At 42.1% G+C, this 24,525-nt stretch overlaps 7 protein-coding genes and 1 non-coding gene across 12 annotated transcripts in view; 5 read left to right on the top strand and 3 right to left on the bottom strand.

Moving 5' to 3' along the window:
* The first annotated feature begins 44 nt into the window (after window positions 1–44).
* On the top strand, window positions 45–2,127 carry LOC6534209 (prolyl 4-hydroxylase subunit alpha-2). 3 transcript variants are annotated; one of them, XM_015195027.3, is made up of 7 exons: window positions 45–266; window positions 317–468; window positions 647–797; window positions 852–1,048; window positions 1,101–1,744; window positions 1,801–1,966; window positions 2,026–2,127. In XM_015195027.3, the coding sequence occupies exons 1-7, from the start codon at window positions 58–60 to the stop codon at window positions 2,082–2,084; spliced, it is 1,578 nt and encodes a 525-aa protein (XP_015050513.1). In that variant the 5' UTR covers window positions 45–57; the 3' UTR covers window positions 2,085–2,127. The 3 variants fall into 3 exon arrangements, with proteins under 3 accessions (XP_015050513.1, XP_039229516.1, XP_039229517.1); XM_039373582.2 differs by having other exon boundaries at window positions 1,801–2,127; XM_039373583.2 differs by having other exon boundaries at window positions 180–266; window positions 331–468; window positions 1,801–2,127.
* A 139-nt stretch (window positions 2,128–2,266) lies between these two features.
* Window positions 2,267–4,394, top strand: LOC6534208 (prolyl 4-hydroxylase subunit alpha-1). 2 transcript variants are annotated; one of them, XM_015195025.2, is made up of 7 exons: window positions 2,267–2,499; window positions 2,600–2,902; window positions 2,957–3,153; window positions 3,227–3,852; window positions 3,914–3,967; window positions 4,027–4,192; window positions 4,251–4,394. In XM_015195025.2, the coding sequence occupies exons 1-7, from the start codon at window positions 2,291–2,293 to the stop codon at window positions 4,307–4,309; spliced, it is 1,614 nt and encodes a 537-aa protein (XP_015050511.1). In that variant the 5' UTR covers window positions 2,267–2,290; the 3' UTR covers window positions 4,310–4,394. The 2 variants fall into 2 exon arrangements, with proteins under 2 accessions (XP_015050511.1, XP_002094890.1); XM_002094854.3 differs by having other exon boundaries at window positions 3,221–3,852.
* Window positions 4,395–6,677: 2,283 nt separating this feature from the next.
* On the bottom strand, window positions 6,678–7,714 carry LOC6534207 (uncharacterized protein CG13380). The gene is made up of 3 exons (XM_002094853.4): window positions 7,521–7,714; window positions 7,090–7,463; window positions 6,678–6,921 (listed from the first exon to the last, which is right to left on the bottom strand). The coding sequence occupies exons 1-3, from the start codon at window positions 7,528–7,530 to the stop codon at window positions 6,787–6,789; spliced, it is 519 nt and encodes a 172-aa protein (XP_002094889.1). The 5' UTR covers window positions 7,531–7,714; the 3' UTR covers window positions 6,678–6,786.
* A 320-nt stretch (window positions 7,715–8,034) lies between these two features.
* LOC26535147 (uncharacterized protein CG13380) lies at window positions 8,035–8,530 on the bottom strand. Its single transcript, XM_015195023.3, has 2 exons — window positions 8,311–8,530; window positions 8,035–8,245 (listed from the first exon to the last, which is right to left on the bottom strand). Exons 1-2 carry the CDS (start codon window positions 8,470–8,472, stop codon window positions 8,126–8,128), a joined length of 282 nt encoding a protein of 93 aa, XP_015050509.1. The 5' UTR covers window positions 8,473–8,530; the 3' UTR covers window positions 8,035–8,125.
* A 628-nt stretch (window positions 8,531–9,158) lies between these two features.
* Window positions 9,159–9,230, top strand: Trnap-cgg. Its single transcript has one exon. It is a non-coding gene; the product is annotated as a tRNA-Pro (tRNA).
* A 477-nt stretch (window positions 9,231–9,707) lies between these two features.
* On the bottom strand, window positions 9,708–13,094 carry LOC6534205 (ubiquitin carboxyl-terminal hydrolase nonstop). Its single transcript, XM_002094852.4, has 5 exons — window positions 12,322–13,094; window positions 11,288–11,689; window positions 11,117–11,227; window positions 10,193–11,007; window positions 9,708–9,996 (listed from the first exon to the last, which is right to left on the bottom strand). Exons 1-5 carry the CDS (start codon window positions 12,439–12,441, stop codon window positions 9,954–9,956), a joined length of 1,491 nt encoding a protein of 496 aa, XP_002094888.2. The 5' UTR covers window positions 12,442–13,094; the 3' UTR covers window positions 9,708–9,953.
* A 493-nt stretch (window positions 13,095–13,587) lies between these two features.
* On the top strand, window positions 13,588–15,686 carry LOC6534204 (protein aurora borealis). Its single transcript, XM_002094851.4, has 2 exons — window positions 13,588–14,015; window positions 14,075–15,686. Exons 1-2 carry the CDS (start codon window positions 13,741–13,743, stop codon window positions 15,408–15,410), a joined length of 1,611 nt encoding a protein of 536 aa, XP_002094887.1. The 5' UTR covers window positions 13,588–13,740; the 3' UTR covers window positions 15,411–15,686.
* A 1,769-nt stretch (window positions 15,687–17,455) lies between these two features.
* Window positions 17,456–24,525, top strand: part of LOC6534203 (protein phosphatase 1 regulatory subunit 16A) — a 41,432-nt gene continuing 34,362 nt past the window's right edge. The window contains exons 1-2 of one of the 2 annotated variants that reach the window (XM_039373585.1): window positions 17,456–17,473; window positions 18,323–18,504. The gene's annotated coding sequence lies outside the window, so the exon portion shown is untranslated. Of the gene's footprint in view, window positions 17,474–18,074; window positions 18,505–24,525 lie in introns of those variants that run through there. The other variant, XM_015195020.2, reaches the window with a different exon arrangement.

The raw sequence follows: 24,525 nt of genomic DNA, 5'->3' as shown, positions 1-24,525 counted from the left end.
TCCATTTAACTCAAGAAGAACTGAATTGTTTAAAAATATATAAATAAGACAGTCATAATGAGAAAGTGCCCTTGCGTATACGTAGTTCTGCTCTGTTCCGCAGTCCTGAAAACTTTCGTAGACTGCGTCGATGATATTGAGGAAAAAGAGCGATACAGCTCATCTACTGTAGGACTTTTAAAACTACTTAAAGTGGAACAAGAATTCATAGATAGCCTCATTAGCAAAGCAGATCAACTAGGAGATAAATTCGTATCGCTTCGCCTGTAAAACAACCTTATATTTGTTTTTATCTCTAGTAAAGGAACTATTGTAGGTACTTGTCTTCAGTGGGTTATGAATTGAATCGAAGCTACAATGAAAGAGTGGTATACGTTTCGAATCCAATAAATGCCTTTTCACTTTTAAGGCGAATCCATAAAGATTTGCCTAAATGGCACGCCTTCTTTAAAGAGGACATTGGAAAGGGTATGTAAAAGCTAGAGTTACTACTAGTAACTAGTAGTAAAATAGTATGTAGTAACTAGGATGAAGTATCTATGATGTTGTAACTAGTATGTAGTAACTAGTAACTTGAAATTAAAATGCAATACTATATTAATATAGTATATATTACCTCAAACATGTCCCATTTTCATATATACAGGAGATCTGAGTACTCTGGATGACGTTGTGAAAAAAGTGCCTAGCGACGTGGACATGTTGTCAGCAGTGCGTGGAATTCAACGTATAGAAAGGGTATATGACTTAAAGCTCGACGATTTGGCACAAGGAGTGTTGCAAGGAGTTCAGTACAAGTATCTTATAAAGTAGTTAAAATTACAGATTTATCAGTAAAATCAACCCTGCAGCACAAAACTTACATATCGCGACCTCATAGCCATGGGAGATTCGATGTACCAGCAACGCGACATTCAAGCAGCAGCCAAATGGTATCGAATTGCTTGCAAGCGCGAATTGGAAAATTCCGAAGAATTGTTAGTTGGGATTTTGGGAGACCCATCTGAGCCACTTCATCGCCAGTACGTTAAGTCTCTCTTCATATATGGTAAAGTTAGGCTTAGTTCTTTGCTCATCTATCTTAGCGAAACTAATTCTAGCCTCTATTTTATCTGAGCCCTCGAAGCCTATTGAAGAAGTCCTTATTATGGGGGAAAACTTACTAGCACACGCCAGTCTAGAGGAACTAGATAGTATAATGTCCGATCTGAATGACCCCCGGATCGATGCTGAAGTAGAGAAAGTGCTGTATCGGGCTAAAAGAAGTCCTTCCAACTTTGAAATTGGCTGTCGAGGACTGTATCGCCGAAAGACTAACCTTGAGTGTCGCTACAAGAGCACCGCGAACGCGTTTCTGCGATTGGCCCCTCTAAAATTCGAAGAAATAAGTTTGGATCCATTTATGGCAATGTATCATGGAGTTCTGTATGATTCGGAGATTCGTGCACTTAAAGGGCAATCGTGGAATATGGTTAATGGCTATGCAAGCGAAAGAAATGGCACAGAAATCAGAGATACAGTAGCGCGATATGACTGGTGGACAGCTGCATCTTTGACACGAGAGCGCATCAATCAGCGCATTGTTGATATGACAGGATTCAACTTCCCAAGCGACGAAAAGCTACAGGTCACGAACTATGGACTGGGCTCCTATTTCCAACCGCACTTCGACTACTCCTCCGATGGCTTTGAAACTCCAGATGTTACCACGTTGGGGGATCGCTTGGCCAGCGTTATATTTTATGTGAGTTAAGATGATCACTTTTCTCTTTAAATCTGTTCACAGATCACTCTTTTCAGGCTGGTGAAGTTCGGCAAGGAGGTGCCACTGTCTTTCCGGAAATAAATGTTACGGTGTTCCCACAAAAAGGCAGCATGCTTTACTGGTTTAATTTGCATGATGACGGAAGACCTGATATTAGAAGCCAACACTTGGTGTGTCCTGTTGTCAATGGAGACAGATGGAGTAGGTTGGGTGGCTCATATATTACGATTTTACTACATATAGGATGTTTGCTTTTTCAGCTCTCACAATGTGGATTCCAATGTTTCCTCAAATGTTTGGTTACCCATGCAAATCGTAGTTAATAAACTTTGGACAACGATATAGGTGACTATATTACTAAATTATACAATGTTTTATGTGGGCAATATTGTATGCAATGGGTATAGTAGTAATATAGTAATAATATACATATGATTACCATAGCCATTACCAATATACCATGAAATTGTGGATTGTTCCGATAAATAAAATAGAAATAAGCTGCATTAGTTAACCTAATCCAAGATGAGGTGGTTCGTCCTTCAGCTAGGTATAATTTTAATTGGCATTCCACAGGACTTTTGCATAGACGAAAATGAAACGTCAGAGGAGAAAATGATATACAGTTCTTCTGTGATGAGCATGGTGAAACTTTTGGAAATGGAAGAATATCTGAAAGTGAACCTGGATTTATACGTTCAAGAAATGCAGTCAAAACTAGAGCTGATTAAACTGTAAGTGTAACTGAGTAAAAATCCATAGAAATTATACTATAAATTATACAATAAAATAAATAATATTAAACACATTTCACATAATACACCATATTTTCAGATATCAAGACTCGTTGAAAAGGGAAACGTTGACCACGCTGGAGGAGAAGGAGGAGTATATGTCCAATCCCTTGAATGCGTTTCCCCTGCTCAGACGTCTCAATCAAGATTGGCCCAAATGGCTGAGATATATGAAACTGGCCATCTCGTCCAAGAAAATCAAAGAAATTGAAGTGCAGTTGAAGTCTGCGCCGAGTGACGATGACCTCAAAATTGCCCTAAAGGGTATGACGCGCATTGAGAAATTTTACAATCAGCACGCAGAGGACTTGACCAAAGGATACCTTTTGGGAAAGAAATTGAAGTGGGTAGAAATTTTAAAATGCAATTTTGAGAGTATCCAAGGGAATATTTTTAGCTCCCACTTGACTGCCCCGGATTGTGTTGCCCTAGGTAATTATTACTACAATCAAACACAATTCTCCGGATCCACGCACTGGTATCGCATGGCCCTGAGACTCCACACGAATCCTAAAGGAATGATCTACGAGAAAGTTTTGGGCCTGAAAAGGAAAAGGATATACAAGAAATATGCCAAGGCCTTGCTGATGGAATGTAAGATTACTTACGGAATTTAAACCGTTCAAAGATGTCGACTAATGCCATTCAATTCCATTTTAAGCTATAGCCGCGGATAAGAGCAAGCTCACTTCGACAGAGAAGTCTGAATGGAACAGATTGGCCAAAGAGGTCACGAGAGATGACAACTACGAGAACGTCAAGAAGGTAATTGATGAATACCTAACAGGGGACGAGAAGATCTTCCAAGAGGTGGCCGCCAAGCTGAAGCGCAAGCCATCCAAACTGCAGCGCGGCTGCCGTGGAGAGTGGCCACCGAAATCCTCTCCAGAACTGATATGTCGCTATAATAGGGACACATCGGCGTTCCTTAAGTTGGCACCACTCAAATTGGAGATCCTGAGCGTGCAGCCTGTGATACTTCTGTATCACGACGTGCTGTATGAAAATGAATTCAAATCAATGCGGGATGCAGCCATATTCAATGCCTCCATGATTGATGGTTGGACTTACTATGATTTTGACCAAAAGGGCAATCCGAAGTGGCAGGATCGAGTGGTGAAAACGATTGGTTTTCAGGGCACCACGGCACCTTTCACCTTGAGCATCAATCGGCGGCTAGGGTATATGAGTGGTCTAGAGATGCGCGAGAATATGATGCTCTACCTGACCAATTACGGTCTGGGCGGGAATTTTAGAAAGCATTTCGACTACGTGGAGTTGGCCAAAAGACCTGTGAGTGGTTCTCAGATTAGTGACATATAGCTGACAAGCTTAATTATACAATTTCTTACAGCCAAACTTTTTTGCCGATTCCGGAGGTGATCACATAGCTACAGCGGTACTCTACGTAAGTGTTATGAACTTTTTCTTGCATTCCATTTATTTCATTTGTTTTTCTTAATTTAGGCATCTGACGTTCCTTTGGGAGGAACTACAGTGTTTTCAAAACTGAAGCTAGCCGTACAGCCCAAAAAAGGCAACGCTCTAGTTTGGTTCAACTTGAATCATGACGGAAAACCGGATCCGCTAACAGAACATTCCGTTTGCCCCGTCGTCCTGGGCTCCAGATGGAGTAAGATTTACTCAAGATTACTTTACAGCAAAAACGTCAATCTCTTTTCCATTCACAGCCATATCCAAATGGTTCCACGAACGCCAGCAAGTATTCAAGAAGCCGTGTTTGGCCTAATATGCGAATGTAAACTTCCATTAAAGCTGCCATTTGTAGGGCATGCAAATAAATAGCCATCCCATTGGCGCACTTTGCTCCTTCAGTCTGGTTGGTGTCCCCTTCATTGTTTGCCATAAAAATTGCAAGTGCCACTAAATTCACAGCTTCCATTGGCAGAGGGGTTAAGCTTATGTGCTCGCTCCAAATACCATTTTGCGCAAGTGCACACTTCAATAATGGAAAGGGTGCAGTTGCAGTTGCAGCAGTAACGCTGGGCACGGAGTACAATAGCCAGGCAGGCCGGCGTACTTAAGCCAACTTTGTCCATGCCGCATCCAGGAGTCACATAATGGGTGCAACCATGTGATTTAAGGGGCTACGGACAGACTTTCATGAATATTTCTAAACAGGGATGCAGAAGATCGCTGACCTAGATAGTTTGAAAACCGAATGAGGGCTCACATTATGCAAACATTATTTTCACACGTTCCTATAACTATTTGGAGGTTTTCATTATATAAGCATTTTAAGTATTAATTAATTTTAATTAAATATTTCATTAAAATCAGAACATCACATCAAGCCAAGCGAAATAGTTTTGATTCTTTTCCCCCGAAAATACCTCCAATTATTTTAGCTACCATGCTTATAACACACCAACTTTCCTAATTTGCATCGCTTTTCCAAAAACATGTACTCAGCTAGAAAGAGCAAGTGTAAAGGCTAAAAAACTGTTACACTAATTGGAATATTTTCAAAGTGGCATACTTTAACTCGGCTGCTAAGCACGGTCAAGTTGATCTGGAACCTGAAATGAGTTTAAAAGCAACAAGGTCTAGTGGGGGACCAAAGCGAAACGAAATCAGCATGAAAGCAATTGTCCAAGTTATTCCAAAGTGCCCACAGGCAAAAGACACTCGCATGCCGTGGCACTGCGCAACTGGCAAAACTGACAACTGGCAGAAATGGAAACTGCGACCAGGACCGACCGAATCCTCTTTCTGTTGCCATCAACGAAGCCGGAGCTGTTTTTGAAACGGGTTAAAGGGGAGAGTACGCTGCCGGATGATGGCCTTGCAGACACACAGAAAGAAAGTGCCAGTGATGTTGTTTATGTAGCCATTCAGACCGTATTTAAGCATTAACAAGTTAACCATGGGCTGCAGTTGTTGACACAAGCAGCGAAAAAGGAAGAATGCTTACTAAGGGTAACATATAACGAAGATGAAGATGTACTATCCTTTTAGTTCAATTACACTTCAAATAAACTTTAAATTAATTGCATAAACGAACCTACACCCAGGGAAATTATAAAAACTTTCATCTTTATGATGATTACTTATCCATATCATTAAAACTTCCAATGAAAAGCATCCAACTGCGGCCATTGTGCCATTCAAATCGCTGAAGCAGCGAGGACGAAAGCAGCAATGACTGGCCAGAAGTTTCTGTGATCCACAGCCGCGCTGATTTGCCATGGCCGCCTGTTGAAGCACAAGAATGCGGATGCAGAAAAACCGCAAGTGGAAGTCCAAGAACAAGTGAATCCATAGAATGGTTTGCCAAGTCGTTGGGAAAACTGCAGTGCATGGAGCCAGAACGAGGACAGAAAAGAAGTGAAAATAAGTCGAGGCAAATGCAATCTAAAGCGTCGCCACTTACCAGACCAGCAGGAGTTAGCCAGAGCAGCGCAGTGCGAAGAACTAAGGAGGACACCACAATGTGCCCATGGAGACTTGGCTTGGGGCATTGTAAAGCGATTTCAAAATGTGCTGAACTCTTAAGTGATTGAATTGTTATCTGGTGACATGAATTTGTCCGCTGATTTCAATGGGGCCAAGCCAAGGCTCCGCGCTGCACTGCAAAGATGGCAGATAAGTTAATGCAAGTTCACAAAATATTATATACTAACCTGATATGAATCAGCACGTTGGGAAGCGCAGTCTAGTCTCCCATAAACGATGACGTAAGTACAGGGCATTTCTATCTGGCTGAAGTACTGGGAAACAAACTAGGGACAATAACCATAAAAATAGCGGAATTTAAAAAATTCACTTATAGGAAATTTAAATATCCTTTTCTTAAATCTAAACGGAATTATATATATGATGCTCTATATTCCACGAAATAATAGATTTTCAATAAAACCATAGTTTGGGCCACTACCATTGTGGGACCAGCTGTAAGCTCATACATATCCATTCCATGCACTTTGCGTCGAGTCACTGCCGCAGTGCCAATCTGCAGACTGGGCCATAAGGGTTTATCGTGGCCATGTCCGTGCCGCAGTTCCTGTCTAACAGCTTATGTGTGCACATCATACATAAATGTTGCGCTGAAAAATGAAACCTGACATGTGGGCCAAGTGACAACTTAAGTCAGCTCCTTGTAGTCGAAGTCTTCTAATGTATTCGGAAACATAACATATAATTACAGTTGGTTCTACATTCAATAATGTATTTAAGGTAACATGAAGTCGAGTCTCAAACTCTCAATCATAGATCTCCATCACTGGGCAATTCGGCGTCTTCAATCTTACGTATAGTCTCCCAGCTGATAGGCGACTTCTTAATCATCTCAATGGGGGCATTGCAGAATGGACAGGAGCGGTTATCCATAAGGAAAAACTCCTAGTAAGGAAAAAAGTAAAATAGTATGTAAGATTGAAGCTTGAAGCGCACTGTAGAAATATATAATCGCTTATTTAAGCTCCCTAGTGGGATATTGAATGAACTTCCTTAAGGGGATACTTTGCGTGTCGCTGGTCATAGGTGTTATCCCTTAGAAGGACCACCTACCTGTGGATGCTTCTCACAAATCTCTGAGAGCCGGCCGTAGAAGTACTGGTGGCATCGATCGCACTCGTATGCGGTGTTTGAGCGCATGCAGATGCAGTGCTTCGAGCTCTTGTAATCCTCCGCAAGCTCGTACTTAAGTTTAGGCTGTTCCTCCGGCTTGTTGAACTCCGGGCCTAAGCTAGAAATGTGGAGACCACGCTCGAATTCGTGGTACTCCTGCTCCTCGGCCTCCAGTTCGGTAGTCGACCAGGACTTGTATAGTTTCGACGGCAGCGATTTCTTATGGGTGACATCCTTTAAGAATGGGGACGAGAGATTAAAGTAGCGTTCGCGGAGGCGAGCGGCTATGGATTTCGGATCGGTTCCCTTGTTATCTAAAATAAACGCTGCTTTAGCGGATCGGAACTGGTTTACAGCTCGTACATAGTTACCAGAAGGCATTGTTACTATATTTGGCTTCGAGTTTAAGGGAATATTGTTATCACAAGCAAGTTTCAAATGAGTTATAAATATTTATGTCTGATTTCGCGGGAAATGCCTGCTTGTTGGATAAACTGCGAATTTTTCTTTAACTTTATCAGCTGAAATGATCCTTGACGCCAAGCTCATGTAACGGCGCTTGGCAGTGCTGTGTAATGCGAGCGGTACCAAATCAAAGATATCGATATGTGTATTTATTTATATTATTTAACATTCATTCCCCTACGCAGTGCTACCCCTTATCAATGTCCTGCAGGAAAGGCTATTTATAGATCTGTTATACAGTTTCATTTTATTTACTACATTTATATATATGTATTTATATTTGAAAGTTTAGGCGTCTTGACTAGAAATATAGTGTTGTGAAACGTGACCCATATCTTTTAAGCACACAAATCAGTCACAAAAGTAAACAAACGCTATTTTATCCATTGCAATTGAAAAAGCATAAATAAAATACGTAGATTACAGAAAGCTTTGTTTATTTATTAATTTATTGATTTACATAATGTTTATGTATTTCCTTATGACGTTCCACGTAACGCTGCAGTTTTCGTCAACGAAAACCACTTGGTTTGCGTGGAACTTGATACTTTTCTGAAGTCTCGGAGATCTGCAAGAAATTAGCATGAGCTCCACAGAAAGCGCATTGACGGGCGTCCATTAGAAAAGTCACCTGTAACAAAAATTTGAAGTGTATGCTTATTAACCGTTTGTTTTAATACTTCTTTTGTTGCTTACTTCTGGATGTTTTGGGCAGCGTTGCGAAATGCGACCCACAAACGTCTGTTTGCAGCGACTGCAAACAATAACATTTTCCCTCTTCCGGTCGCATATGCAGTTATTGGTGCATTTGGCACCAAACTTAAATTTGGGGTAGTTATACGACTTTTGAAACTCCATTTTAATCCGCGATCTAATCACTGGCACCTAGACTTCTATGATAGTGCTGCAAAGCTCCCGATCTTATCGATCGAGTATTTGACTCGATAACTGATTCCTTCTGTTCACACTTTGTCTGATTTGTGATTTACGCATGAATTTTGATTTACGCTGTTTTTTTTTGTGTTATAATTGAATAAATGAGGAGTCGGGATCCTGGTGATATCAACAAAAGTCGCTAGTATTACTTATTTTGAAGTTTTAGAACAGACAAGAGCTTAGAAACGAGACTCCGAAATATGGATTTAAGCTTTAAAATAATTTTAATGCCTCTCGATGCTGTAGGAAAAATTCACAAACTATTTGTATGTAGCTGACGCTGTGTACAGTGAAATAGGACAGAAGAAAAGGAATTTTTATTTAAACAAAAAAAACATTTTTTTATTACATGGAAATTAAAAAGAATTCCAGTACTCATAACATAATATATTATACTCTTAATATTATATATTTAAAAATAACGTACATTTGGGGAAACTTGTCTATAATATTCAATTTGGTTTGTGCATCAGCTAGAGTAGCAGGTGTTCGAACCACGCGCACACTATAGTTGTCTCTTTTCAGCTTGCCCGTAGCAAGCGCTAGAGCGATGGAGTGAGAGGGCCCGCACATTAAAAAGCGACATTCTGATCGCTTATGCTACCGCAGGCTCGTTGGTCTAGAGGTATGATTCTCGCTTCGGGTGCGAGAGGTCCCGGGTTCAATTCCCGGACGAGCCCAAGTGATGTCGGTTGTAATTTTTTTTCTTTTTAATATGCGATTTTTTTTAGATATGCAATTTTAGTGTAAATATTTAAATTCCTGTTTCCTGAGCCCCCGAAAAAAATACCTAGAAAATCAAGCATTACGTTTCTGGGTATAAGCATTAATTTTAAAAAATGACTTAATATGACGAAAAGGCTTTTTTGTATTACAAACGAAATAAAAATATTAATTTAAGATGAGCATTACTTTGATGTATCTTGAATGAACAATTTTCAAAATAAAGTAGCATTTCAAGAAAAGTGGAAAAGAACCTCATTTCATTTGCAATATCGCGTTTGTATCGTATCCCTTGTTTGATTGCTAAATATAAATGTATAAGACATCTGTTTTTTTGTTGGTTTTTGTTTTTAGTATTATGGATTTGAAATACTTAGAGCAAAACGGTTATCTCCACAAATCGAGTGTTCAGATTACATTTTTCAATAATTTCCTTTTTGTTCTCTACTGTTCCAATGCTGTGAGTTCGTGAGCTTGAATAACCCCAATCGAATTAACACTCATATTATAGGATTGGATTCTGTTTGTGTTAAGATTACTTAATATGTAAGCGCTGCCGCGTCCTTGTCTGTATTTTGTGTGTTTATTCGGAATTCGGAATTCGTAATGCATTGGCTTCTGCTTGTGGGTTTCTGTTTTTTGAGGGATACAGTCGCTTTATTCGATCTCAGCGGATTTTCTTACTCGTATTCCAGCACGTTTTTATGGTAGAACAATAAATAACTGAAAGAAGTGAAATAAGTAGCATTAATAATGATTAGTGATAATTAACTTTAGATAATTAACATCAATGCGATTAATTCATAAAAGGAATTGTAACAACCATACATATACCAAGTGAGTGTAGAAATTGCAATTGATTGTTGCATTAATAGTGATTAAGTATAGTAGAATAAGGGAATATATTGGCCATTCTTACCCCTCGCTGTCCAGCACCTGCTTGAGCGATGCCATCGTTATCACATGATCATCGCACTTGACCCACGTGTCCTTCTGGTGGCGCACATACGCCGTATAGTGTCCGGTGTCGATGGTGCCCACGTGATTGACCACGGCGTACAGCGAGAACCGGAAGTCCCCATAGGCGTTCTTCTTCTCGGACATGAAGGGCGTCATGTCGAACTCCACGGGGAATTGAATGAACGAGGAGATCTTGCGATCGATGAGAGCCGAGTGCTCGAAGCGTTTCAGATGGAAGGACACCACGCTGGGCAGAGTGCGCAAGCTGAACTGTTTGGTGGACTCCTGGTAGGACTTGCAGGTAGAGCACTTGATTTTGGCGGCCGAACCGAGATGCTCGGCCCGTGTGTACCGCTCCAGGCAGTCGATCAGCGTTTTTGGGGTAACACCGCCATGCGTCGTTGTTTCGCCCAGGTCCAGGGAAATGTCCCAAAAGGGATCGTAGGTGGTGGACACTCCGTTGCAGGCCTGGCACACCACATCGCTCTGCAGCATGCCCGTGAAGATCTGGTCGATGATGCAGTTACACTGGCCGTAGCAATGCGAGCTGCTCGAGTTGCTCGAATTAGTTCCACTTCCCGACCCAGAGCTGTTGCTCTTGCTGTCGTGCTCCGCCTTGGCCTTTACGCAGTGCCGATGCAGCACGTCCAGGGTGGCGATGAAGAACTCGTGCGCGTCCTGCTGCTCGTAGCCGGCCAAGTGCTTCGCATGGTTCCAGATTAAATGCAGTAGCCGGTGCAGCGACAACGGCGAACGGGAGCCAGAGTAGAACTCCTGCAAAGAGGGACAGCGTAAAGTAGTATCTCAACCATAAAACCAACAATAATCTATGTATTTAGGAGTTCCAGGGCATTATATACCTTAACTTATAAGCAGAACTCACCTGGAAGAGACGCGAAACTTCGCAAACGAGACATTTGGGCGAGGACTTGCTGCCGCAGTCGTGGCGATCTGACATGAAGTAGTCGCTGAGCAGGGGAGTGTGAACCAGAGCCTTGAGGACATAGAGGTAAGTCGGTAAACAAAACTCGCCACATTTATTGGCTTAGCCCACCTGGACGATGCAGTTCATGAAGCAAGTGGCGCCCAGATTCAGCAGACCCCTCAGTCCGATCGTCTGATTGGGCCTCACCAGTCGACGCCTGGCATTGGCCAGCAGCAGATTGGTCTCCTTGGCCGTGGGCACCCACGGCACCCAGCCGATGCTCTTCTGCAGATCCTTGGCCTCCAGCTTGCGGTTGATCAGCGCATACTCGCGGCTCCTCGCGTCGTAGATGAAATCTCGGCAGGCGTAGCAGTAGAGCGTTCCGTGGGACAGCTCCAGGGCCACATTGTGCTTCTTGGATCGCAGGTGACTCGTGATGTGGGCCCCTCGACATCCGAAGTAGATGCAGTGCAGGCAGGCGTACAACTGGATGCCGTAGCTGCCGCACTCGAAGCAGTTGCAGTGTATAGCCTGGGGGCGATAAGAAGGTTTTATGATAAATACTGTTATAGTTATGATATATATTTTGTTCTTATAAGATAACATATGCTTTTTGCAACTGCACTATTCGAAATTTGTAGTTTTTAAATTAAACAAATGAAAATACAAATTTGTTGTCTAAGCTTACACGAAGTTCACATATAAAAAAACTATATTTTGTAAAATGTTGTTCGATACACTAAAAATAAATAGTATTTGGAAGAAAGTTATATATATTTATATTATCCATTTTGATTGATTACATATTTATTTTTCATTTACACTATTTTTCATATAATTTTAAATAACAACATATATTACATATGAAAAACACTTCCTTGGGTAAAAATATTAAAAACAGTGAACTTATTTTCGCCACCTTGTGCGTATTGCAGCTATTCTCTCAGCTGTTAAAACAGCTGTTGCATCTTCACATATTCCAAGCAGTGCTTCGCGGTGAGAATAGTGTGTTGTCACTACTACCACCAACATTAACATTCCAGCCGGCGTGTCAGTGACCTTTCACGTGACTGACTCACGGCTCACCTCTGATTGCGTTCTCCCCCTCGCACACTAGCACATTCTCACCTCACCACGGCAGCACCGCACGACACTGAACTCACCTTTCGCTCGCGCGCATCTCTGTTGACGCAGGCAGCGAAGTAGGCGTCGATGACCCGGAATGTATCGTAGCTGTGCTCCTTTACGTAGCTCTGGTAGTGCCGACAGCCCGTCTCGGACATGACGGCGCTGCTGGCGTCGGCGTTGGCGTTGGCGTTAGCTTTGACGCTGGCGTCGCTGCCGGCGTCGGCGCTCTCAAGTTCAATAGCAAGTTTTTGCACGGTACGCAGGCAGTCCGATAGGCGCAGATGTTTGGTGGCATCTAGGGGGTTGGGGTTTTTCGCGTCCCTGTGCTGGCCCTTTGCTGCTCTGGCTCGCTGCTTGTCGCTGTTAACTGTTTTGATTAGATCGGCGGTGATAAAGCGACCGGCATTTGTTGTTGCTGTTGCTGCTGCTACCGCTGCTGCTGCTGTTTCGTTCTCGGCCGTTCCCCGGCCTGCTTCCGCACCCACCGCCCACCGTTCCGTTCCCCTGCCGCTGCTCCGGCCACTGCTGCTGCCGCCGCTGCTGCTGCTGCTGCTAAATACGCTCGTATTACTATCAACACTATTCTCTTTTGTTTTCGCCCGTTTCGCCGACGACTGCAGCGGCACGAATGCTTTGTCACACTTGCGCTGTTTTCGCCGAATTTTGGCCACTTTTGCGGTTCTTCGCCGGGCGGCCCAATTCTGAAAATATTTGGGCTTTTCTTTGTGAATTTCTGTGATTTTTCGCTTGCTTTTCTTGTTTCTATTTCGCACTGCACGCACACACACACACACTGGCGCGTATATGTGTTGGTGGCAGACAGCTGTCAGTGTGACCAGTTGCGAAAGCGTACTCAAATTCTGGAATTGGTATTTTTCGATTTTAAAATGATTATAACCTTTAGACAAAACCTTTAACTAAAAGCAATACAACACAAATGTAAAAGTGTTCAAATGGAACCTCAAATTAAGTTCTAGGAACCCTAAACCATTCTTACAGCTCAAATTTTAAACCGCTTCATATTGGTATAATTCAGAGCTATTTACTTCTATTTAAAATTTTTAATCGCATCCTTTAAATTCTATATTTTCCGCCTGGTCCCATTAAAAAATAAAACGGTTAACGTCGCCAGCTGATTTGTTATCGAAAACGAACAGCAAGTGGCGCGCAAAATAAAAATACCAAAAGTTTGGCAGAGGCTGCAATTCATTGCAGGCCCTTGTGAATAAACAGATAAATAAATATTAAATGACAAATCAATCGTGAGCTACTAATTTATCTCGAACAGCACCCAATTTCGCATTCCGCTTTTCGAATTGCCAACGATTCGATAACTCCGCCCCGCCGCTTTGCAACACTGCTGCATTTGAAAATACCGACATCTGGCTGCGAGTTGCAGCAGGCGCGCTTGCTTTACTTTAAGTGGAAATTAGGCGAATTAGCGACTGGAAAAGATGTACAACGACGAGGTGCGAACGCCGCAAGCCCTCAAGAATCGCTACTTTACAAATCTGAGCGGACTGAAGTGCCGGTCGCGCCGCAACAGCCACTCGAACAGCAACAACTCCACGGCGTCGGCAACGCCAACGAATGGCGGCAAGGAAAATGGAAAATGCAGCCCCCAGATGTCGGGAAATGTGTGCACCCCGCCCCCGAAAAGGCTGCACAAGGTGCGCAATCCCTTCGAAGGAGCGATGGCGGATCGTTTGCACCTGCCCCTGATTGCCAGGTGAGTTTTCCTCTGCCTGTGGGTCGAAAAAGCCCGCTTATTTTGCTTTTTCCTTGCAGTCCCTCGCTTTTCCGCTCGAGGACTCCCCAACTTTCGTCCACGCAGTTCGAGTGGAACATTGACGAGGTCTCCCAACTGAAACCCGCCGACGTGGAGCCCCACGAGACGCAGTTCCACGACTCGCCCGATCCCGAGCAGGAATCCAAGGCCCAGCTGGCCATCAGTGCCTTTTTCAAGGAGACCCACATTGTGGCCAGTCCCGTGGACTGTCCACTGCGAAAGCAGCGCATAATACTCAACTGCAGCGAGGACAACACCCCCATCTCCAACAAGTCGCGGCGGATGCGGGATTGCGAGGTGCAAACGGAACTCACTCTGCCGCCAATACTGCCAAAAGCCCTCGAGGATGCACTGCGTCCGTACTTCCAGCCACACCTGGCTGGCCGCTTGTCTGGCAGGAGCAAATCTAGTGGCGGCCACGACATCTTCAATAGCTCCATGCGCCGCAAACTCTTCGATCTGCATAACGTGATTGTTTTGGGCGAACAGGACGCGGCAGAGCACTCGAGGTCCATGGTGGGTTCCAGTCCGCAGGGCAAGCAAACTATGTTCGCGGGCAGACTGTCGGATTCCGCCTCCGGCGAAAGCAGCTTCGGCTGCCTCTCACCCATCAGAAACTTATGCGGACTGCCGCCAGGCACTCCCGACGATGGCAATTGCTCGGGAAAGCGGAAACTTTTGATGCACGAGCTGGAGCTGCCGTCGCCCATTGCGCCCTCGGAGCATCTCAGCCGCAGACTGGTGCACTCCAAGGTGGAGGTCAGCGTGACGGAGCAGCACGACACCTTGTCGGAGCGCACTGCCTTGAAGTTCACGCCGGACAGGAGCTCCTCGCCCATGGGCGCCCTGGAGCACTCCGATTGCAGCATCAATCAGAGGGTTCGTCGGCTGCGTGTGAACAGCACGCGACAGGCTTTGATCGAGGCCGGCGATCAGCCGCTCTTCGAGGAAACGGAGGGCGAGGAAGAGGAGGCTGAGTCCGAGGACGACGAGGAGGCGGAGGCCATGCAACTCTCGACCGTGAGCTTCAACTGCAGCTCCTCCAACTCGGACACGCCGCGCGGGCATAAGCGACATCGCTCCGCACAGCGCAAGAATCTCTCGCAGTCCTTCAGTGCCAATTTGGAGGACGAAGAGGATCAGACACAAGCTGCGGGCTCAAGCCAGCCGGCAGAGCCACCTTCAGTGGCGGTGCCTCAGCAGGGAGCCAGGGTTCCGCTGTATCGGGCGGACAGTGGCTTCAACGAGACCTCCAGCACCACTTTCGCCTTCTCCCAGGATCTGCCTTTGGATGTGTCCATGGCCTGCTGCTCCACCCCCTCCACCCGATCTTGACCTCTGCAATTCGCCGTTTTAGACTCTAGATTGTAGCACCTAATTTTATAGGCAATTTATGCAATAACTCCTTTTCCCAGGCTAAAGAGAGGAAGACTTGTTTCTTAACTGCAATGTGAACCCACCGTTTATATATATTTTGTATTCGTGATTGTATGTTCTTATAGAAAACTGCCAAATAGTGAAGTAAGCCGTGCGTTTATGTCATTCATTAACTTAGCTAAACTCATTGTCATTGTTCGTGTAGGGTACTTAATAAATGCTCATTCGATGCCATATCTAATGTAATAAATTGATCCGGAGTGTGCCATTCTTAGCTGCTTTCCAAGCTTAAAACCGAAACTATTTTATTTGGCGCATGCGTAAATGATTAAGTTAAATCTTTAAAGATAGATGGCCAATTAAGTAGTGTAATACAATTCTTTTTGACAAAGAGAAAAATCCGCCATCTGTGGTCCATATTAAATTCTGTTGCAGGAGAATTTGTGTAAGTGGCTTCAGTGGATGATCCTAGTCCTGGTCAATTCACAATCGGAATGGCTGCAACTGGAGTAGTTTAATGCGAATTCGAAATAAAAAGAATTTTTGATTTAATATATCTTTTAGAGATATATATCTTGATGGTAAACAATTTATTCAAAATCAGTTTCGGTTGGTTTTATATTTATATCAACGAAATCTTTTTTATGAATCAAATGTGTATAATCAATCCCAACCAAATAGGTGGCTTTATTTCTTCATTTTTGTAAATTATTCGCTTTTCCAATTGTAATTTGTTTGTAAAGCTAAATCTTTATATTTATTTTCTTTGAAATCGATAGGAATCCCGCCTTTTTTAATACTGACTTATGAAAGTTATCGTTTGGTATTTTTTTGGATAGCTGTCTTTTTTTTCTCGTCCTTCTTCGCCTTTCTCTTGGATTTCGAGCATATAAAATGTGTCCCTGCTAAGCACATTTCATAATAATCTTAATTTTAAACAATGAATGGTGTCGAATATTTGTATATCATTTTGTACAATTAACATGAACTGAACCAAGAGGGGTTTCGTTTTCTTCGACCCTTATTAGCTTAGATCCTTCTCCAGTTCTGTTGCCAAAAAGTCCTTTGCATTTTACTCCAATTTTTTACGGCAATAGTAGAAGGGTTAAGTGAACATCAGTTCCCCCGAGTGGAATGATATACCACATATACAATTTACTGTGGAAGTTACAATTTAAAAACAAAAAGGAATTAGCCCAACTTAGATTTTGGGAGCGCCTCTAAGCCACACAAATATATATTATTTCTTTCTTGATCGATCTTTTAATCTAGATTCTTATTTGTTTCTTGACCCCAAATGCGTCCGAAATCTCCCATTCCAGGCTCAGCCCCAGATGGCGCTGGTGTTCTTCGGGCGATCCTGTGCACTCGCTTTTGGCCCACAGATGGGGTTTTTCTAAAGTAGTCTAAAACGGCTGCAATGACGTTGCACCATTGAATGAATTTATATACTCTACATTTCATTTTACTTATTAAATATAATAATTATAATCCTTCTTTTTTGCTTATTTATACCTATAAAATACCCAAATCGAAAGTTATGAAATCTTTAATCTTTAGTGTCCGACGTGTGTGTTTATTTTAAATTTAAATTTAAACTGCAGTAAAAGAATTAATTACATATATAGAAAAAGTTAACAAGATATATTATAAATAAAATAACTTATCGATACACGCACTTTAATTGTAGAATTTTAATTATTATAACAACAAACATCATCGTTCATTTCCAATTCCAATGTTTTATGTTAATTCAAAATAATAAAATAAATAAAAATTTTACAAATTAAACTAAACGGTTTAAGAAAAGTATTTTAAGAGAATTTGCGAGACGAGAATTCTCTTCTCTTTCTTCGTTAAGTGTTAACGAATGTTCGTTGAGTTCGGTTTCGCTGTGCAGAGGCGAGATCAGTATATCGCCAAACACGAACGGTAACGCATGTGGTTTCTGCTGTGGAATATTTTTAAGTGTAGAGTGCGCACGCGAGTAGAACTGTCGGCATTTAAAAATCAACAAAAAAGTAATTGTTTTGGGGATCGCATTCAGTTTTCCATATATCAATATATCCATGTTACTATTTCAAGTTGCGATCCTTTTCTTCGAGATTTGTGTCTTCCGCTAAGAAAAGCAATCAATTTAACCAAAATCAGCGCGATTTCTGCACTAATTTTCACCTGGTTGAGCCGCTGTGTGTGTGTGTGGTGTATGTGCGTTTGTGTGTGTGTGCGTGAGTTCTGTTATAAATAGCGAAAAAGAGGAGGAAAAAGCAGATCGCTTTTTGGGCCATAAAAATGCCGAAAGAAAGTGCGAAGCGGGATGAATAAAAATCGAAATAAAAATAAAAATCAAAATTATTTGTTTGTGGGCCAACAAAATAAATTAGAACAACTCGTAAACAAGTCGGGCGCCAGAGGAAATACTGTTAAAATACAAGAAATTAAATGAAATCAAAATAAAATAAAGTAAAATTCGCAAATGCAGCCGCGCGGAAATTGTGCAAATTGATGGAAAATTAAGCAGGCAAAAAGTAGCAAAACAAAAAGAGATGAAAAAGTGGCAAAAAGAATTCCTGTTGCAAGAAACCAGTTCCTAACTCCCCCCGCCCCCTCCCCTCCACTCCCCTTACCGCTCTTTTTCCGGCTGCATCCGTTTTGAGCGAAAGTTTCTACTCCACTGTGCGAAATGTGTGCAAACAAGTTGAGTTGGCCAGCTGTTTGCCTTTCTTGAGTGGATGCAGTGGCCAAGAGGAGTGCGGGGGAATGCGGAAAAATCTAGCCAATTAATTGTGCCGTGAAAGTGTGCGCCAAGTCAATGTCCATGTCCATGTCTATAATAAATACGATTTTTTACAATTTCTTACAATTTGCAGTCGGCGCCTTTTGTGCGCTTCCATCCGATTCGCCTCCATTCGCTTCCATTCGATTCGATTGAAAGCAACTTTGCGATCAAAAAACAAAACCAAGTAACAAAAACGGAAAGTCTCGCCTTGCAGTTGGACTTGAATTGGCTCCAAAGGCCTTTTCCATAGTAGTCGGCACCCGGACTCTCGAGGTAAGCCTGTTTTGTATTTTCACGCGGACTTTGCATTTTAAGGCAGGCGACTAATTATTTGGCCATTTGGCTATGCAACGTATGCAACGACACGTTCCCATCGACTGGTGCTTAAATGTAAGCGATATGTTTTAGCCATAAACAATATGCCAGGTTTCCATTTGTTGTTATAGATATCTCTCAGGGAATATGGGTGCTATCATTACTTGTACTTATAGATCATGGGAATTTACAAACAACTCTAAATTCAGAGTCTAAACTGATAGATAGAATAATATTCAATTGGAAATTTATCAATGTAGAATTGGAACTAACTTCAATTGCCTTTTCCACGCCAGATCTCAAGTGATCCCAAGTGATCCCATCATAAACCATAACCATTTCAAACTATAACCGTTGCAAATCCATGTTGTGTAGTCGCGTTTCAGCACTAGTTGGAACGGCGTAGGACAATCAAGAGTGTAAACAACAGTTAAATACTGTTAAACTCGAATCCGGCGACTGCTTTCGTCACATGTTTCCCCTTCCCCTTCCCCTTCCCCATCCCCGCCCTTCGCCCCTCGTCGACGAGTTCTGTGTCTTATCGCAACCCTTGTTTGCTTTTTGTGTTCTTTTTGCGTTTTATGTGGCCGGTTGTGCTGCGCTGCGCTGCGGCTTTGTATAACTTCCGCTATTGTTATTATTTTTTAGTGGTTCGTAGGAAGAAGTGTAATTAAACGGTGGCATGAGGCACGGTGGAAGGGAGAGGCAGCGGCAGAGGTAACCCTGCAGCAAATGCAGCAGCCGCCGTCTCACGGGAGTTGCCACCTAGAAAACCGGTTACAAATCATTAAACGAAAATTCTGGCTCTGCATCTGGCTGGCTGGCTGTCCCGCTCGCACCGCGCTGCCTCTCGCTCGCACCTGCACGCCTCACTGCACAGTGGCGCATGCAAGTGCAACTTGTTGCAGCAACTGTTGCCGCTGCCGCCGACCGAGTTGCATGTTGCATCTGCGAGTGCACTTTCATTAGACGAACGGAATGAAAGATTTATGAATCGAAAGAAAGTGTGTGGGGAATCCAAGAGTTTTATCAATAAAATTCAGACCAAACGATATCCATGGCACACATAAAGTGCGATTATTACAGAAATCCACTGGAGTGGGTTTTTCGGAAATCAAAATGGCTGTGGAGTGAATTAAATTTAGTTACAATAAACAAAAGAGCAAGAAATTGCAAGTATTTAACACATTTATGCCGAATATTCGATATAATTCAATAAAATAGGTTTATTCAAATGTTGTAATTCAGTTTAAACCCGCTTTACAGAAAGAAGCAAACCACATTTTCATAGTTTAAATAAATAAATGAATCGAAATGACATTATTGATTGAAACCATAACTTCAGCTCGCCTTTAGTATGAAAGACTTTGGCAGAGCATCTTGACTTCTTTGTGAGCATCTGGCTAAGCTTTCCCGTTTTTCCTGTTTCGGTTGCAAAAAAAAACTAATTCAATTTGTCTAATATTCAAAATCGAAAGAGGGAAAAACTCGTTTGTCGGCATCCTTGTGACACACTGACATCTTTTGCTAATCTCGGGCCCCCTAATCTCCCCCTTTTCCCCTCCCCTCCCCCTTCGCACTTTGCTTAATTAATTCGCTTTTCGGCTTTCGGTTTTGTATCAAAACCCCCCTCGGTTCCCAATTCCCCCCCTGTTCCCAGCCTCTCGTCGTTGGCCCCGTCATTAGCATTGATTTGCAAATTTTTTATTGGCCATTTCGATTGGAGCCTGACGTAATCTGTTAAACTTTGTTATTTACCTGGCTGACATCGATGGCCAACTAATCAGCGCCAGCTATTGTTGCCTTTAATTTATGGCCTATGTGTGTTTCAAGCGCTTTAATTGCCAAGGATTCGGTCCCACAGTCACATTTCTAATCTTTCGCTATGAATCTCCTTGAAGAAGACTAATCTCATCTTATTTCAGAAAAGTTTTCCATAAAAGTAGATGCATTAAATAAGATAAACTCTCAACGCGGTGAGACAAAGTGACGATGCTTCGAAGGGAGAAGTTGAACTGGATTATATAGAAGTTATACAAACTGGATTTAATGGGTTAAGATCATATCAACTAATGCCTGATTAGCATCTGTAGATGTGCCTTTTTAGTAAGGTGATTTCTTCATTCCAGTTATCACATATCCAGCATTTAAGTTCCCTAATGTGGGAATCCTTTCACTGAGTATCTCTTATCTGAGTGTTTCTTATTGAAGTACCACCGTAGTGTCAATAGTGGGCATTTCCTATATAGAGTCACTCGAGATGCGTTTCTGTAACAATGACAGACACAGGAAGCTGAAGAGGAAGTCTGCTCTTCTTAAATACCAACTACCCGAAATTTATCTGTGTGTACTCTGAATTCTGTTCGAAATTCGATTCCTCAGAGTGAAATTTGACAATAAGGAAGATTCCCTTCCCTTTTGTTTGCCAACATATGTTTATCGGTAAGCAAGGCAGCAGCTGTTGAACAGACTGAAGGTAGAAAGAAGTTTAAAAACAAGGCCAGACTTCTCAGCCAACAGACCCTTAAGTTTGCCTGGGTTTACTTATTAACCGATATTTTATTTTTCCGGCAACTTGTTAATTGCGCACTTTGCATTCTATTGCAAGTTCATCATGCCTAACGGTTTCGTTTTCAAGTACCAGGGATAAAGACTCAACTGACTCAAAAGTCAGTTAACTAATTCAATTAGTGCCACGTGAATTACCCGTCCGAAAGGCAGGCAAAATGGGCCAAGTGGCGAGTGGCAAGTGAGGGAAACGCGGGCAAGAAACTGGCCAGCGACGAGGCGAAACTTTTGTTATCCCATTGTGTCTGCTGTCGAGATGATTACTTGGTGGAAATGAAGGGGTAATGGAGGAGGAATGGAGCCGGCGAGAAATGGAGAAAAGGGAACTCGGAGGTGGACAGTTCTCGGAACCCTCCGCCGAACAATGTGATTAGATAAGGTTCTGAATATGGCCATTGGTTGGAACAACATGAGTGCCTATGTTCTCCGTTCTTTGCGAAGTACCAAGAATAACTTACGGGGTATCAACTCATTCTATACATAATTGAAACCTACATATTTGAAACCTATTACATATAATGTGTATTATACAGAGACAAAAGGCTAAACCTGTAGACACTGGATGTTCACAAAGTTTGCAAAGTAACTAATGAACAGAGTGTATCTATCGTTAGTTCGATAATGCTATTATTATTGCTTATACATATATGCACTATATTATAGATTAGATAACGGATTTATAGATAAACTATAAGTTGCAAACTACCTATTCAGACGCACCAGCATCTTAAAAAGGATTTGACATAAACTGAAAGTTGGAAAGTAAATAACAAGACCAAGTATTGAGTTCTACGGAAAGTTTAGTTACACAGTCCCTCGTTTGAGTTGTAAAACTTTGTTTAAGTTTCGCCTTAAGTCGGAGCGTATCTGGGCCTCAAATTATTGCTATCGAATTCGCGAATCTCCTCCACTGACCTTGTTTCCACTTGCTGCCCCATCTGTGTATCTGTGACCCTTTGCTCAACCAGCTAGAGTTTCGGTGCAAATTAGCCGGCCAGCAGTTGCAAATAGGCTTGTTTTGGCCTGGCTTGTTCCGCTGGCCAATCTGGCTCATTATTATCACATGGCGGGGGAAACTTTTGTGCCAGTTTCGTTTGGCATTGTTCTGGCTTGGACTGGCTCTTCTGAATTCTTTTATTGTGCCAGAGTTTTGGGAGCCCGAAAATTGCACTACAGCAAGAACAACATTGACACACAACTTTTCTGCTGGGTGTGGGTGTCAACGTTGTTTTGGCTTTGCTATTTGTTAGTGCGAAAGTCCCACGCCCATTGCCACGCCCCCCGCCCTTAAACATGGCAAACAATTGTGCTTTTGTTTACTAATTTGCGGCTGTCTCAGTTTTTTGCTGCGACTACCAGAAGTTTGGGGCTTTGACTTTATCGCCGGCTTGTTTACTTTCTTTGGCTTGGTTTAGTTTTTGGCTATTTGCTGCTTGTCTGCCGAGTTGAAAGTTCATTTGCCGTTTTAATTGCCAGCTAATAGCTCGAAAGCTACTCGTATTTTCATTTTATTGCGCTTTTTGTTTTGCTTATGGGCTTCGCCCCCTTTTTTCCCCCCATTTCTGTGGGCGAATGGCAAAAGTTAGGGGCGCCGGCAAGGGAGATAAAATACGGAAAGAGAGAGTGAGATCAAAGCGCAGTTTCAGACTTTTGGGGCTGGCGAAATTTGAATTATTTTGACATTTGTTGGACTTCCGGCCATTTCATAGTTTCCCTGACAGTTTTGGGTGCTCATTTCAGGCACATAAAAGTTTTATCTAGAAATAATATAAAGATTTGGCATGGAAACTATGATGGTGAAGATAAAGAAAAACTGTTTATGATATTTATACTGTATAGATTCACAAGTATTATTTATAATATTTATACTTGATAGTTTAAAAGCTAATATTTGTGTTCACATCATATATATTTATTCATCAGTTTAAGACAAATTCTTAGAAAATATTTGTACTAAGCAAACACAACTTTCGGTTTATGAAACTTCCCATTAAGGTAATGGCAAACTCACAGAGCAAACTCAATGGCATTTCCACAATGCAGTGCTTTCACCTAAAACGAACAGGAATTTCTCTGCAACTCAAGAACTTGACCTCCGACCTTTACCTGTTGATTGTGCCCCCTGGCGACTCAAAATCACCTCTTATCTGCCTGAGCTCTCCTCTCGCTGGCCATTTGATCATCCAAGTCCGGCAATTAGCCTGTTGGAAGTTGGCCTTGTACTACTGCAGAGCAATTTCCTTGTTTCGAGCAAACTTTTTCATTTCTTTCATAATTTTTCTTCGACCAAGTTTAGCTAACTCCCCCCTCTCCTCTCTTTTTTCCCCCCAGTAACCATTAATCAAACTTCTGGGCTTTGTTCAATCTCCTCCATATTGTGTGTTGCTCTAGCATTTCTGCCGCTTCTTCTGCCTGTTTTTCTAGGGGCTTATTGTTGTTGCTATTTATCATTGTTGCGGCATAGAGTTTACTCTTGAAAGGGAATATTGCCCTTGGGGTCTCAGCCAGTTGTTGACCCCGCACGCGATTTTTACCTCTTTATTGCTAACCGCAATTTCCAGTCTGTCTCGTGAATATTTTCTACGCTTTTTCTAATTGCCAACCGACTTTGTGATATGTCGTTTTCGTATGGCTCTTTTTTCAACTGATTTGCGATAGAGAAACAAATACTGTCAACGCAGTCGGAAGATAAACAAAATGAATGGAATTTGTTGCCATTGTTGTTGTGATTATTTAACTGTTTTTTTCAGTTTCCATTGCTGCTATTGTTGTTGCATGCTAAAACAAAGGCTTGTCATTTAACTTCGGTCATATGTTCCAGATATGATTACGGCCATCTAGCAAAAAGAGCAAACAAAAAGCCAAATTGAAAATTATTCTAGCTGGCATCATACATCATACACATTCGCATGAATATACATATAGTTTTTGGTCATGGGGTTTTGCTTGTCGCTCGAGTTAACTGATATTGATAAGCGAGTGTCAAGTTATCACTACATTTTCTTATTGGTCAATTAATGAAGTTCGGAAATCGCAATCCAATAAGAAAATATTCATAAAATGCGAGATAACCTTACTATCAAGTTAAAGAATTTAAAGGGTATGTATGTTACAGTTAGCCATTAGAATGTAAATTAAAATTAAATTGTTTAAATAGTTTAAACTTTCTATTAACTCAGCCTTATGTTTGCCTGCCGATTATTACAATTATTTTTGATTTACTTATGCCATGTGATAAAAGCAGTTAACAAGTCGAAATTATAAGTGGCAAAGTAAGTGCACATGAACACATGAGTATTTATAGCTAATTAATTCTGTATACGCGACTAATTCAGCAACAACGCTTAAGCACTAAATATAGCCGAGCAATTCGATGTCAACCGAAATAAAAATATTATACAAATTTATTGT

Source organism: Drosophila yakuba, chromosome 3L (genome assembly GCF_016746365.2).
Source record: "Drosophila yakuba strain Tai18E2 chromosome 3L, Prin_Dyak_Tai18E2_2.1, whole genome shotgun sequence".
Lineage (NCBI taxonomy): Eukaryota > Metazoa > Arthropoda > Insecta > Diptera > Drosophilidae > Drosophila > Drosophila yakuba.
Note: the sequence above shows the minus strand (reverse complement) of the source record. Positions and strands in the feature narration are given on the sequence as shown.

Coding starts and splice junctions, on each gene's coding strand:
- LOC26535147 (XM_015195023.3), bottom strand. CDS start 8,472: ATGGAGTTTCAAAAGTCGTATAACTACCCCAAATTTAAGTTTGGTGCC. Junction 8,246..8,310: donor GCTGCCCAAAACATCCAGAA/GTAAGCAACAAA, acceptor TTTTTGTTACAG/GTGACTTTTCTAATGGACGC.
- LOC6534209 (XM_039373582.2), top strand. CDS start 58: ATGAGAAAGTGCCCTTGCGTATACGTAGTTCTGCTCTGTTCCGCAGTC. Junction 798..851: donor TTGCAAGGAGTTCAGTACAA/GTATCTTATAAA, acceptor TCAACCCTGCAG/CACAAAACTTACATATCGCG. Junction 1,049..1,100: donor TAAGTCTCTCTTCATATATG/GTAAAGTTAGGC, acceptor AACTAATTCTAG/CCTCTATTTTATCTGAGCCC.
- LOC6534207 (XM_002094853.4), bottom strand. Junction 6,922..7,089: donor TTTGTGAGAAGCATCCACAG/GTAGGTGGTCCT, acceptor TTTCCTTACTAG/GAGTTTTTCCTTATGGATAA.
- LOC6534208 (XM_002094854.3), top strand. CDS start 2,291: ATGAGGTGGTTCGTCCTTCAGCTAGGTATAATTTTAATTGGCATTCCA. Junction 2,500..2,599: donor AAACTAGAGCTGATTAAACT/GTAAGTGTAACT, acceptor CCATATTTTCAG/ATATCAAGACTCGTTGAAAA. Junction 3,968..4,026: donor TAGCTACAGCGGTACTCTAC/GTAAGTGTTATG, acceptor TTCTTAATTTAG/GCATCTGACGTTCCTTTGGG.
- LOC6534204 (XM_002094851.4), top strand. CDS start 13,741: ATGTACAACGACGAGGTGCGAACGCCGCAAGCCCTCAAGAATCGCTAC. Junction 14,016..14,074: donor CACCTGCCCCTGATTGCCAG/GTGAGTTTTCCT, acceptor TTTTCCTTGCAG/TCCCTCGCTTTTCCGCTCGA.
- LOC6534205 (XM_002094852.4), bottom strand. CDS start 12,441: ATGTCCGAGACGGGCTGTCGGCACTACCAGAGCTACGTAAAGGAGCAC. Junction 11,228..11,287: donor TCATGAACTGCATCGTCCAG/GTGGGCTAAGCC, acceptor TATGTCCTCAAG/GCTCTGGTTCACACTCCCCT. Junction 11,008..11,116: donor AAGTTTCGCGTCTCTTCCAG/GTGAGTTCTGCT, acceptor CCCTCTTTGCAG/GAGTTCTACTCTGGCTCCCG.